Source organism: Austrofundulus limnaeus, unplaced genomic scaffold (genome assembly GCF_001266775.1).
Source record: "Austrofundulus limnaeus strain Quisiro unplaced genomic scaffold, Austrofundulus_limnaeus-1.0 Scaffold438, whole genome shotgun sequence".
NCBI lineage: Eukaryota > Metazoa > Chordata > Actinopteri > Cyprinodontiformes > Rivulidae > Austrofundulus > Austrofundulus limnaeus.
In genome coordinates this window covers 414,776-427,092 of record NW_013952840.1, presented here as the reverse complement: position 1 = coordinate 427,092, position 12,317 = coordinate 414,776, and the positions used below count along the sequence as shown (strand labels likewise).

Sequence of the window (12,317 nt, the reverse complement as noted above, 5' to 3'; positions counted from 1 at the left end):
ATGAATGTTTGATTTTCAACTTTGTTTTGTAATCTCRACTTGGCACAGTGCACCTGTGAGTTTGCAGGTTTTCCTCATGTAAACATGTTTTATGTCACTAAACTTTCTAATCTGAACTCAGTCAGAAATGATGCAAACAGGAGGTAACACTTCTGCAGAGAACATGTATTTATTACTGAGATATTAATTTGAATCATAAACATTAGACGTGTCAAAATGTCTTCCAGGAGTGACATCATCGTGTCAGGAAACGAGGGCTCGGTTACGGGTTTCTGCCACAGACGAAAGGATTCAGTTGGCTGCAGACTACATTGTCGACAAAATCAATGTCTGTAAAACAACACAAAACATTTAACATCAACATAAAACATTCAGTGACATCGATCATCAGTTTGTTCATGAAACCACTTCTAAAACCAAACAAGTTGCAGTACAATGAATTAAGCAATCAAAACCAATAAAATATATTAATTCACTAAATAACAAAAGACGAAACCTAGGAAATCAGAAAAACGTGGGAAACCAGAGAAAACCAGAGAAAACATGGGAAACCGGCTCACTGGAAGAAAACCTGGGAAACCGGGGCACCCACAAAAAGAAAAACCTGGGAAACCAGTGTACCCAAGGAAAACATGGTAATCCAGACAAAACCTGGGAAACCAGAGCATCCCAAGTAAATCTGGTAAAGTGGGAAAAACCTGGGAATCTGGCACACTCAAAGAAAACCTGGGAGAACATCTGGGAGATGGAAATCAGAGAAAACCTGGGAAACTGGTGCACCCAGGGGAAACCGGAAAAAATCTGGGAAACCTCTGATTTTCTCCTACTGTCTAAAACATGCCTTCAGGTCCAAGAGGACCTTCAATAGATTTGGGATCTCAGTGGGACTTGCCTGGTTCAATAAATGTATTTATTGAAGTAGTACATATAATAAGACCTGTCACCTTTTATGCTAGAGTTTCAAACAAAGATCATGTTATGTTGAGAAATTACAACTTTGTATCTCGTCTGCTCCAACCTATATACTCCTGACTCCCAACATTGGTCAGCTGTAGGCACAATGATTATTTATTTATATATTTATTTATTTATTTTGGTATAGATTTATAAAATTTTGTCCTGTGGTTAATGAGAATGTTTCCCAACAAACACATGAACAGTAAAAACATCTCCTGCAACTCGTCTTTGGGCAAGTGGAAATAATAAGATTAGACAAAAAAAGTTGTATTTATACCATTCATGTTGATCTCCATGCAGTTTGCACCAATAGCTTTCATGTCTGGTTCTCCGGGGCCCCAGAACGAGAAGTTTTGGTCATATGTCGAACCGTCACTCCACAACCCGTAGCCCAACTGTGAGAGGAAGGATTTAAAAGCCAATAAATGTCTTTTATTTTACTTATTTTGTGTGCTTCAGAAAAATCCCATTTTAAAACTCAACAGCAACAATGTTAGCTACTTTCAGTCCTTAATAATTAAAGTATTGGCAATAAAATAATCAGGATTAGTTACCAAACCTGATTTCTCACAGTCCTCACCTTTGTTGCGTCAGTGGCTCCAGCCCAGGTTCTTGGGTTTTTTCCTGTAGCTTTAAAGATCAGATCCCTGATGAAGTCGTACTCCTCTTTTGATAAAATGGAGGACAGGTTTCCATCCAGGAAGTTGCAGTAACGCTGAGAGGAGAGATATGACAGAAACCAACCAACATCAGCTTATAAACAACAGTGCATCCAAGATATCCTGTCCAACTGACAATAAAACATCTGTTTTTATTATAACACTTTTACTAGATATTCAAAATGTATTGGGAAAAAGGCCACGTGAAGCGCTTTAACAACTAATTTTAGCTCAGTACCTGTAAAACTGACAGTTATGGCTATGTTGGTGTTGGTCACCTTGAATTGGAATAATTCTAGTTAATTTGACCAATCCCTAAATAAAACAAATTAATCTGCAAAGCTCGTAAATCGATATTTTATTGACAATGGAACATATTAAATATGTCTAATGCTAGAACTGGTATTGTATTTAAATTTAATTTTGAACTCAATAACAAGCTGTAAAAGTCAGTGTTAACTATAACAGATTAGTAAGAGGGCTGGATATAAACATCATTTCAGAGTGGCTGAACTGTCTTAATTCGGACACTTTAATTGACACCACTATTTCGGAGCATAATTCCTGAATACAGACTATGTTGTACCTCAGCGTCGGCCCAGTCCATTTTATCATCCACAAACAGGTAACAGCGGCCTTGAAATGAGGTCCAACCAGGAGGGCAGTTCTTACAAGAATTATCTGAAAAACATCTGGAAACGTAACAGGTGCTACACAGCTGCAGGTCTTCACATTATAGATGATTATAGACTGAACAAAAATAAATGTGTGGCTGATTTTTCCAAAGGCTAAACCAATGGTGAATATACGAGTCAGTTTGCATTCTTTTACATCAAAATATCTTTTTTGAAAAGACTTGTTATATAAACATGGAAAATGATTTTGGAAATTATCAGCTAACCTAACCTGAATAAATAGTTTTGCTTCTTTRTTCATAAATGGTCAGTGGTCTGTACTTGAATAGCACCTTTCTGTCCATCCAGGACATTCAAAGCTCTTTACTCTACAATCTGTGTCCTCATTTAACCATTCACACAGCACTTTATTAGGTCTCTGCAAAGCTAACATGGAGACTAATCAGTGACAATCACATTAATAACTGATGGGACACATTAGAGGTTTTGGGGTGAAGTGTCTGGCCCAAGGACACAACTGAAACAGCTGGATGGGGGATTGAACCAGCGACTTACTGGTTCCAGGACGACCCCCTAACCACTCTGCTAGAGCCTCCCCAAACTCATACTTCGTGATACTATCCTAACACAATCAAAATACCATAGTTTGATGGCCTAACCACCACAAAATGTGTAAAAGCACTAACCTGTTTGGGAGCATTGAGCCTGTTGAGGTTAAAAACAAAACAAATAAAATGGAACAGTCAGAAAAGAATTGGTGCAAATGGCAACAAAATCAGTGATAACTTTAAGCTCAGTTTGATTCATTGAATAGTAAGAAAAGAAACAAATTTTCCAAACTCACGTGTGCTCCGATCCCCAGTCCACAAAGGAGCAACACTAAGACCAGACCTGACTCCATCTGTGGAAACAATAAAAYCTCTTCCAAATATAGAAAACTGTAGAACACTGATGAAGTAAAACAGCTGAGATTTTACCTTTCTGTGATGAACCAAAGCAGCAGTAGCTTCACTGGAAGGATGTCTTGGAACAGAGAACACAGGGTTTATATACCTTTGCATCATTGGTGGACCTGCTGTTACAGAACAATGCTGGTTTGGTTGGAGGCAGGTCCAGTTTGGTTGGTGCCCTGCAGAGGTTTATTGTCTCTGAATCAGAGTTAGGAATCAGAGTGGTCAGGGAGTGCTTGCAAGAATGGCTACACCTGAAAGTATCCCTCCTGGAGGGCTTTTAGGGTATCTAATAGTGCATCTTTCTTTGTTTCTTGTCCCCAAGTAGGTTGTTGAAAAATGTTGAGGTGGAAACTCTGATTGAACTATTCTGTCTGACCTCCTCAACCCTGTTGGACCTCTTTAACCCTGTTGGACCTCCTTAACCCTGGATGCTGACTCTGTTATGTTCTCACCTACATAATCAATTAGGAGATTTTGAAAATTATTACAATTTTATTCATCTACAACTATACAGCTCAATCCTTGACAAACACATTTTCGTGCTATGTTTTATTAGGTTCTATGGCCTTTCAATGGCACTGGACTCTCTCAGACTGTGTCAGGATCCAGCTACAGGCTACAAAACTGTATCAGCACAACACAAGGCAGCCTTGGGATGAAGTCATTGGTGGTTTCCACTTATCCAACCATGATCTGCATTTTTAATGCACTCCTGAAAACATTGTCAAGACCCCGCAAAAATCAATCATGTTGCTATTTCTTTTTTTTGTATTATCTAGATCATCCTCCAGTGTGAGGGTGGGTGGTGTGACAACTCCATCCAGTTTGTTAATGACTTTCATGAGTGTTTTTCCAACTGTCGGAAGTTGAACTGTCTGTAGGAATGGCTACAACAAAACCACTTCTTCTGATTGAAGGTATCTCGTAAATCTGACGTGCCTGTCCCCAGCAGGCAGGTTTCTGCTTTGGTATTTTTGGCTTTGTTTTATTTTGTTTTGTAAAAATTTACTTGAACCCAAGAGACTCAGAAGCCTTCAGAAGTGTTTTGAACAACCTGCGGACGATCAAAGAAGGTTTTATAAAAAGAAACAATCAAGGAGTAGCAGTGCAAGGGTGATGCAATGTATGCATGAAAAATATTTTAATTCATTGTGACACGATGTTACTGAACTTAGTGTGAAGTAAGTATTACCTTAAGATTGATCTGAAAATAACAATATGGGGAGCCCATTGCTTTCCAATATGCCCCTGAAAACCTTGTCAAGACTACAAAGACCCTGCACAGACCTGCAAAGACCCTGCACAGACCTGCAAAGACCCTGCACAGACCTGCAAAGACCCTGCACAGACCTGCAAAGATCTAAAAATACACTAAACAGACCTGCAAAGACCCAAAAAGATGCTGCATAGACCTGCAAAGACCCTGAATGGACAAAATTACCAGGTTTCTCTCAAAAGATTATTTCATTGACATTTTAAAAACACCTGTAAAAGTTTAATATTTAATGTAGTGGTGGGATTCAAATGAAAAATGTTAATTGAGTTCTGGTTCTGTAATTAATTAATCCCAATTAATCACAAACATATATATCAACAAATTAAACAATTTCATTGAAAGATAATTTTTCTACTAAAATATTGAATGAATAGACATATAAGCTTAACAACAAACATGTTTATTGCTTTTTGAAATGTTTTTTAAATTGTTATTAAACCAACAGATTGGGCAAAGTGCTAAAATAGTTACCGGTATTCGTATTTCAAGTATTTCAGGAACCCCTGATTGTTCAACATGTTTGAAAAATAAAAAATAAATGTAAACAGCACACTACTCAATAATGATAGCATTTCTTGTACAGAGCTGTAAAACTTAAAATAAATAAAACAACTATACAACTATACGATACTGGAGCTCTTGAGAGTTTAACAACTGGTGTGAACAGAAATTAAAGTGCCATTTCTAAAGTGACAACAGAATTGTGGCAAAACAACATGTTGCATTTAAGAGACTAAAATTGAACACAACATTCATCCCACAAAAAACAGACGAGCCTGTTCACATTTTCAGAGCTTAAGGCTGCTCTTCTCTTCTGGATGATGTTCCCAGCCGGTGAGAACACCCTCTCACTGGGACAGAAGTGGCAGAGCTGTGGATGTGCCCCTGCCTGTGCTGACCACCAGTGGAGAGGAGAGTCTGTCTCACTGATTGTCTGTTCTGCTTCATAGATGCTCAAAGCATGGTTAGACCCCACATCTTTTTATTGTGTTTTAATTGTTGTTTTTGTATCTGTGATCTGTTTTATTGTTTTTAATTATTTTTGCTTTCTGTGAAGCACTTTGTGATGTTTGTGTCTGTGAAAGGTGCTATAGAAATAAAGTTTACTTACTTACATCATCAGAGTCAGAGTCAGAAGAAAAGCACAAGAGGCCTTTCTTTATTGGTGGCTCATCTGTGGGCTCAGAAGTAGCTTTTGTAGATCCATCTTGAATGAGTTCTTCAAGCTTCTTCCACACCCCTTCTCGCTCTTCTCTTGGAAGACACTTTAAGTCCATAAAGCGATGGTCCAGCACTGTAGCCATTTTGAGCCAATCATTAAATGCAGCTTTCTGCTCTGACAAGTCCTTCATGAAGGCAGTGTTGAATTTCACTATGTAGGTAGAATCCTCATCAGAGACCTAAATAGTGTGGTCCAGGAATCATAGGACAGGCAAGACCACAGAACATGAGACATAAGTCAGAAGATCAGTCACATATCTGCAGTGAGAAAGAAATAAAAATAAATTAGTTAATCAATTATGGTGATCAATTTAGGCAATAATAATTTAGGAAATATTTAAATTTTTTTCTATTTACCTGCATGGTTCAAGGATGGCGGTCAACTTCTCTAGTTTTGTCCACTCTGCTGCTGACAACAAGACCAGTTTGTGCTTCTGTTTGTCCAGAGCAGCCTTTACTGCCTCTTTGTTTTTGAGAAGACGACAGATCAAAAACCATGTGGAGTTCCACCTTGTGGAAACATCCTGGATAAGGAGTTCGTTTTCTTGGTCAAGTGCCCTTTGCTCCTGATACAGTTCCATTCTGTTGGCTGGACTGTGTCTGAAATGACCCACAATCTTGCGGCACTTTGTCAGTACATCATGAAATCCACAACTGTCCAGTCACACAGTGATGGATCTCTGCAAAATATGCGCAATGCACGTCATGTGCTGAAATGGGAGCTGTTTTGCTGCTGCCATCATGTTTCTGGCACAGTCGGTGCCAATTGTTGGAACCTTTTTCTCATTTTCCCAGGACTCAGCCACAGGAAAAAACTGCTCTGCGCAGTTTACTGCAGAATGTCTGGTGTTGACTTTTTCAACAGTGAGGACGAAAGACGCTAATTGCCATTCTTTGTTGACAACACATTGTGTGTGCGGTCACGCCAAGGTAGTTAGAATTGCTGATGGAAGTCCAATGGTGCCCTGTCAATGCAACAAACTCAACTGCATTCAATATGTCTTGTTTTGACTGCTTATCGTCCTCGTAAAGCTGCTTAATTTTACTTGCCATGGTTTTCCGACACGGGAGTTTGTAAGTAGGGTCAGATGTCACAATCTGTAACACGGACTGTAGCCCACTATCCTCTACCACTGAATGTGGTCTGCAGTCTGTTGTGATCCATTTAGCCAGGGAGTTGCTTAATTTCTTTGATGTAGACTTATTTATTTTGGACCTGAAACCCGTCACCTGGTCCAGTGTGGGCTGGCTGGAGCGTTTATTTGTACCACTGCCGGGGATGCTAACGACAGCTGTGCTTGCCGCGACATGTTTTGCATTCAGGTGGTATTTTAGGCTTGAGTAGCTTCAGTGATGAGCAGACTCCTTTTGGCACAACTTGCATACAACAGTAGTCTTTTCGAAAATCCCATCAGAATGTTTTTTTAAAGCTAAAGGTGTCCCTCAGGGGGCCAAGAGAAGCGACTTTGTTGTCTATCATTGTTTGCAGATGTCGCTTGTGCATCCGATTTACGGCCGTGCTAGAAAATGGGTCGTGAATACAAAGCTTCCGGCTACAAACTTTTAAAAAATGGGATTGTGATAAAAAAAATTTAACACGTTAAAACCTTTGTAATTAATTAATCGAAATTAATYCGTTAAAATTTCAGCCCTAATTTAATGTTGTATCTCACAGAAACATTTATTTATAACATTTATTCTAGTTGGTAACAATCACTCCCATTTCCTTGGTGACCAGATGAAGGTTTTTTCAGGTGTCAGAGGTTGAGGTGCATCAGAAGAACTGGCCAGACCTGAAACCATTCCTCCTGACGGCTGTTTAAGACATTTTATGTAGTTATTTCTCTCTGTCAACCTTCAAGCACTAGGTTTATTTATCTATTTAGGTATTTAGGGTTGGTTTTGCTAGTTTAACTTTGTTAAATGAATTTCTGAATAATTTATGAATGATACCTTGTTGGAATCTCTGGAGGGTGTCCTAATAAAAAAAGATGTGAGGGATTTCATTGTTCCCCTGGAGGACTTGAACAACTGAGTCACCTGGAGGCCTCTGATCTACTCTGTTCTGTGCTAGGTTTGGGCTAACAATAAAGAACGCCATGTTTGAGCAAAAGGTGGTCTAAACGATGACTTGGTACCAGGCAACATTGAGCCAAACATTGATGAACAATGTTGTCATTGTATCATATGTTGAACACTCCATCAGGAGATCAAACCCTTTTCTCCAAATAAAAACTGTACAAATGTCCAGAGTTGAAAAACTGGAGCTGACTTATCGAGTCTCAAAGATCTCAGCCCAGGGTCAGTCAAGCCAGTTTTCTTAGAGATATCCTGGATGTGTTGAACTTGTTTTGTTCTTCAGGCCTCAGGTCAGATGGGAGAGGTTGTCACACAACAACAGCTGCATTTTTTTAATTAATGAGCTTTCATCAGCTGACAGGCCCACCGACCAGAGGAAGGTATAAAAACTCAGTGTTTGCTCTGAGAAGACATCCTTCCTCAGGCGAGTGTGGCTGCTGCAGTTTGAACCCAAAAACACAACAAGGTAAACTTTTATTTTTAAAAATATAGTTGTTCCTATAAAGTATTTCTGATTTTCTGTTTTGTTTTGCAGATGACATCTCTTCTCTTTGCGTTGCTTTTTTCTGGATTGGGGATCGGCGCAAATGTAAGTTTTAAAAGTTCTTGATTTTCCTTTTGTTAAATAGATTAACACATAAATGAATATAAACATGCAGAGAAGACCAAAGAAAAAGACACTGAACCCTAAAATGTACAAAAATAAAATGAATGCAAAAATTTTTTTAAATATTTTTTTATTTGGCAAATTGTTGGATCATGGAGATGATTACAGACGATACTGATCCACCAATCAGATTCTGACTCTGTTTTTGTTTTTATCTCCACAGGCTTACTGTCATCCTCAAGAACTAAGTATGTGCTTTTATCTTTTTGAGATGACGAGTGTTTAAAATCAAATATCAGATGATTTTAGACGTTATGTTAGATAAATTATTTGGTTTGTTTGATGCTCAAACTGCAGCATGAGTGTGATAAAAACATCAACCTCCGCATGTTTTCTGAGGATTGTTGACAATTTATTGATTAGACAGAATCTGGTCTTTCTTTTTTTGTAAATGGTAAGAAGTGCAGATGTGGAGATTCAAAGCCTGTCTGAGTTTCCAGGTGTTTTACAGTTACCTGTACAACCTGCCCTCCTGGATGGACTTGGTACGGAGGCTTCTGTTATATGTTTGACGCCACTGAAAGGGACTGGTACGATTCAGAGGTACGACAACTGTTTTCACTGGTTTTATGTCATGTCAAACACTGAAATTATTGCTAAATTTTAAAAAATGAAGTGAAAACTGAATAACCAACTAAAGTCAGCAAAACTGTAACCAACTGAACAAATTGCAAAAATCATAGCTACAAGCTAATGTAGCTAATAGCTGCTTTGATGTCATAGTGATGTCATGGTTCAACGGTGATGTAATGATGTCACGGTGATGTCATGGTGTAATGGTGATGTAATGATGTCATAGTAATGTCATGGTGTAATGATGTCATAGTAATGCCATGGTGTAATGGTGATGTAATGATGTCATAGTGATCTCATGGTGATGTAATGATGTCAGTGATGTCATTGTGTAATGTGATGTAATGATGTCATTGTGTAATGTGATTTAATGATGTCATAGGGATCTCGTGGTGATGTAATGTCAGTGATGTCATTGTGTAATGGTGATGTAATGATGTCAGTGATGTCATTGTGTAATGTGATGTAATGATGTCATTGTGTAATGTGATGTAATGATGTCATTGTGTAATAGTTATGTAATGATGTCATAGTAATGTTACGGTGTAATGGTGATGTAATGATGTCATTGTGATCTCAGTGATGTAATGATGTCATAGTGATCTCATGGTGTAATGGTGATGTAATGATCTTGTCATGGTGTGAGGTGTTGTAATGGTTGTCTAAAGTTGTTGGTTTGAATCTTCCTTCTCAGCGTTTCTGTAACTCAAWYGGTGCAAYTCTGGAGTCTCTGGAGACACAAAGTGAYTATGAGTTCGTCAGAGAACTGATCCGTAGATCAAAAGGATCCGACGTACCAGCCTGGGTTGGAGGCTACGATGCTGTGAAGGTCAGGGTTCTCTGAAATTTAAAAAAAAAAAATTTGACATCAAGATCTGTTGCAATGCATCAGTTGTTTTTATGGTTATGTTTTAATTGCACATTATCCTAAATAAATTAATTAATCCATTCAGAATGGAAATAAACTGAATTTATAAAACTTTTGTCTGACAGGAGGGTGTTTGGTTCTGGAGCGACGGGACGCCGTTCACCTTTAAGGGCTGGYGTCCAGGAGAACCAAACAACCATGGTGGAAATGAGAACTGCATGATGATCAACCTAAACAGTACAAAAATAATTCATCTGAGGGTCACTCTTGATGTTGGGCTCAGAACTAATAATTCTTTATCAGTTGAAGATTTTTTATCAGAGTATTTTTAACTTTTTCTAAATCTTGTTTTTCACAGATAAAGATTACYTCAACGATGCTCTGTGTAGCATCAAGCTTGGTGCTGTTTGTACCAGAAACCCATAAGTTGTCACTTTGACACATCGGACTCGATGATGTCACTTCCAGCAGGAGGTGAAGCCTCGATGACYTCACTTCTGGGAGATAATCGGACATGTCTGATGTCTCATCCTTCAAACTACAACCTCAAATAAATGCTTGTTCTTTGCAAACCTTTCTGCTGCCTGTTTGTGTGAGTTTTGTTTGATTAGATAAAAAATAATTGATAACTTTTCAGTGTCAGACATCCTAAAGAATAATTCTGTGTATAAAGTGTCACAGCGAATATGAAGCCAAAACAGTGACATTGAAAAAGAACAGAGACACTGGAAACCTTGTGAATGCATCGTTTTATGCTGACTCAGGGCCTGAGGAGAATGGAGTCCAAGAAGCTGCAGAACTGCAGATTRGTGAAACTGTTTAGTCATTGGGCCATGGCAGCAGTTATCATTCAAAAAACAAAACAGTGAAAAGAAAAAACTGAACAGAATGAAAATTTTGACCCAAACAGAATATAAAGATATTAACTGCATTTTTATTCTGCATTGCACCTTTGATGTTGAATGACAATAAATCTGATTCTGATTCTGATTTATACAGCACTGGGAGAAACGGAGTCTTCACACCTGACATTTGGTCTGCTGTAAACGTTTCCCCCATTGGTCCAGACCTTTTATGCAGGTGTGAATACAAGATTCTATGGAGAGTCAGGGTTAAAACTGTAACAGAAAAAGATCCTAGACCAAATTTCAACACATCTAACATCAAAAATCATGGAACATTCAGAAAGGTTGGCTGGAGGGTCCAGGTGTTTGATAGTGTAATTGTAAAAAGGTTTTTTTTACCAGTGTTTTATAACTTAGCCTGCTGCATTCATCATGTGTTTGTGTAATTTTATCACCTGAGCCACTGCTTCTGCATCATTTAAAAAGCTTAATGGTGAATTTGTGTAAATATAATATTAGATTAGATTCAACTTTATTGTCATTGAACACAGTAACAAGTACTTGAACAATGTAATGCAGTTTGGCATCTAACCGAGTAGAGTTAGATGACGAGTAGTGCAGAATAGTAAAGTGCAAGTGTAATACTGCAGGTATGAATTAAATATACAACAGAATATATACAGGAGATGAGTATACTAACATGTACAATATAGACAGTTATAATATCACTGACTGCAGTAGATCGCTGTATGAGGTTAGCATGGATGCTAGGACTAAAGCTAGCAGTAGGCTACACAAAAACAATAAGGTTGACTGTAGAGATACCAGCAAGTCTTTTGTTGCAAGTCCAAGTCAAGTCCACATCTTTGACCAAAAATCCAAGTCAAGTCTCAAGTCTCTTGACCTCAAATCCAAGTCTTGTTGCATGTATCCCTTATCTGGCAGTTTGATCAAAGGTATTCTGTCTGGTTCTAAATGTAGGTAAAACTAAGTCCATGCTGTTTTCTGGTAGGAAGAAGATCCCGCCAGTGGCCTCATTTCTCACCCCATTTGACAGTACCCCAATTGAGGAGGTTGTCTCTTACAAATATCTAGGAATTATTATTGACAATAATCTTTCTTTTGCCATGCTCATTGATTCCTTAATTTAAAAACTGAGGATGCATTTAGGCTTCCTTTGTAGGAATAAACTTTGCTCCTTGTTGGCTGTTAGGAAGCWGCTAATCACTGCCATCTTCCTTCCCTTATTGGATTTTGGTGATTTAATCTATATGAATGCCCCAGTAGGTTCACTCCAACTCCTGGATGCAGCCTATCATGGAGTATTAAGGTTCATGACTGGTAGTCAGTTCTCAACTCATCATTGTACCCTACTGTCTTTGACTGGTTGGTTTCCATTGGCTGTCAGGCGGCTTATTCACTGGCAGTGTTTTATCTATAACACAATTCTTAGTCTTTTACCCACTTATTTGTGTGAGTTAGTGATGGGCAGTTTGAAGCTGAAGCTTCGGCGCATGTATTGAAAAAAACAACACACTGTTTCAGAAGCACTGTGTCGGAGCTTGATTAGTTTGGTAAAAGTCA

The 12,317-nt window shown here is 38.4% G+C and overlaps 2 protein-coding genes across 2 annotated transcripts; one reads left to right on the top strand and one right to left on the bottom strand.

Annotated features, from left to right (window-relative positions):
- Window positions 1-224: 224 nt before the first annotated feature.
- LOC106529349 (galactose-specific lectin nattectin) lies at window positions 225-5,730 on the bottom strand. The gene is made up of 8 exons (XM_014024750.1): window positions 5,596-5,730; window positions 3,229-3,274; window positions 3,096-3,152; window positions 2,938-2,956; window positions 2,203-2,297; window positions 1,538-1,672; window positions 1,235-1,352; window positions 225-330 (listed from the first exon to the last, which is right to left on the bottom strand). The coding sequence occupies exons 1-8, from the start codon at window positions 5,598-5,600 to the stop codon at window positions 263-265; spliced, it is 543 nt and encodes a 180-aa protein (XP_013880204.1). The 5' UTR covers window positions 5,601-5,730; the 3' UTR covers window positions 225-262.
- A 2,463-nt stretch (window positions 5,731-8,193) lies between these two features.
- Window positions 8,194-10,465, top strand: LOC106529353 (galactose-specific lectin nattectin). The gene is made up of 7 exons (XM_014024756.1): window positions 8,194-8,246; window positions 8,316-8,369; window positions 8,611-8,635; window positions 8,899-8,990; window positions 9,715-9,849; window positions 10,014-10,125; window positions 10,247-10,465. The coding sequence occupies exons 2-7, from the start codon at window positions 8,316-8,318 to the stop codon at window positions 10,312-10,314; spliced, it is 486 nt and encodes a 161-aa protein (XP_013880210.1). The 5' UTR covers window positions 8,194-8,246; the 3' UTR covers window positions 10,315-10,465.
- Window positions 10,466-12,317: the final 1,852 nt, after the last annotated feature.

Coding starts and splice junctions, on each gene's coding strand:
- LOC106529349 (XM_014024750.1), bottom strand. Junction 3,153..3,228: donor CTTTGGTTCATCACAGAAAG/GTAAAATCTCAG, acceptor TTGTTTCCACAG/ATGGAGTCAGGTCTGGTCTT. Junction 331..1,234: donor CATGGAGATCAACATGAATG/GTATAAATACAA, acceptor GTTGTTTTACAG/ACATTGATTTTGTCGACAAT.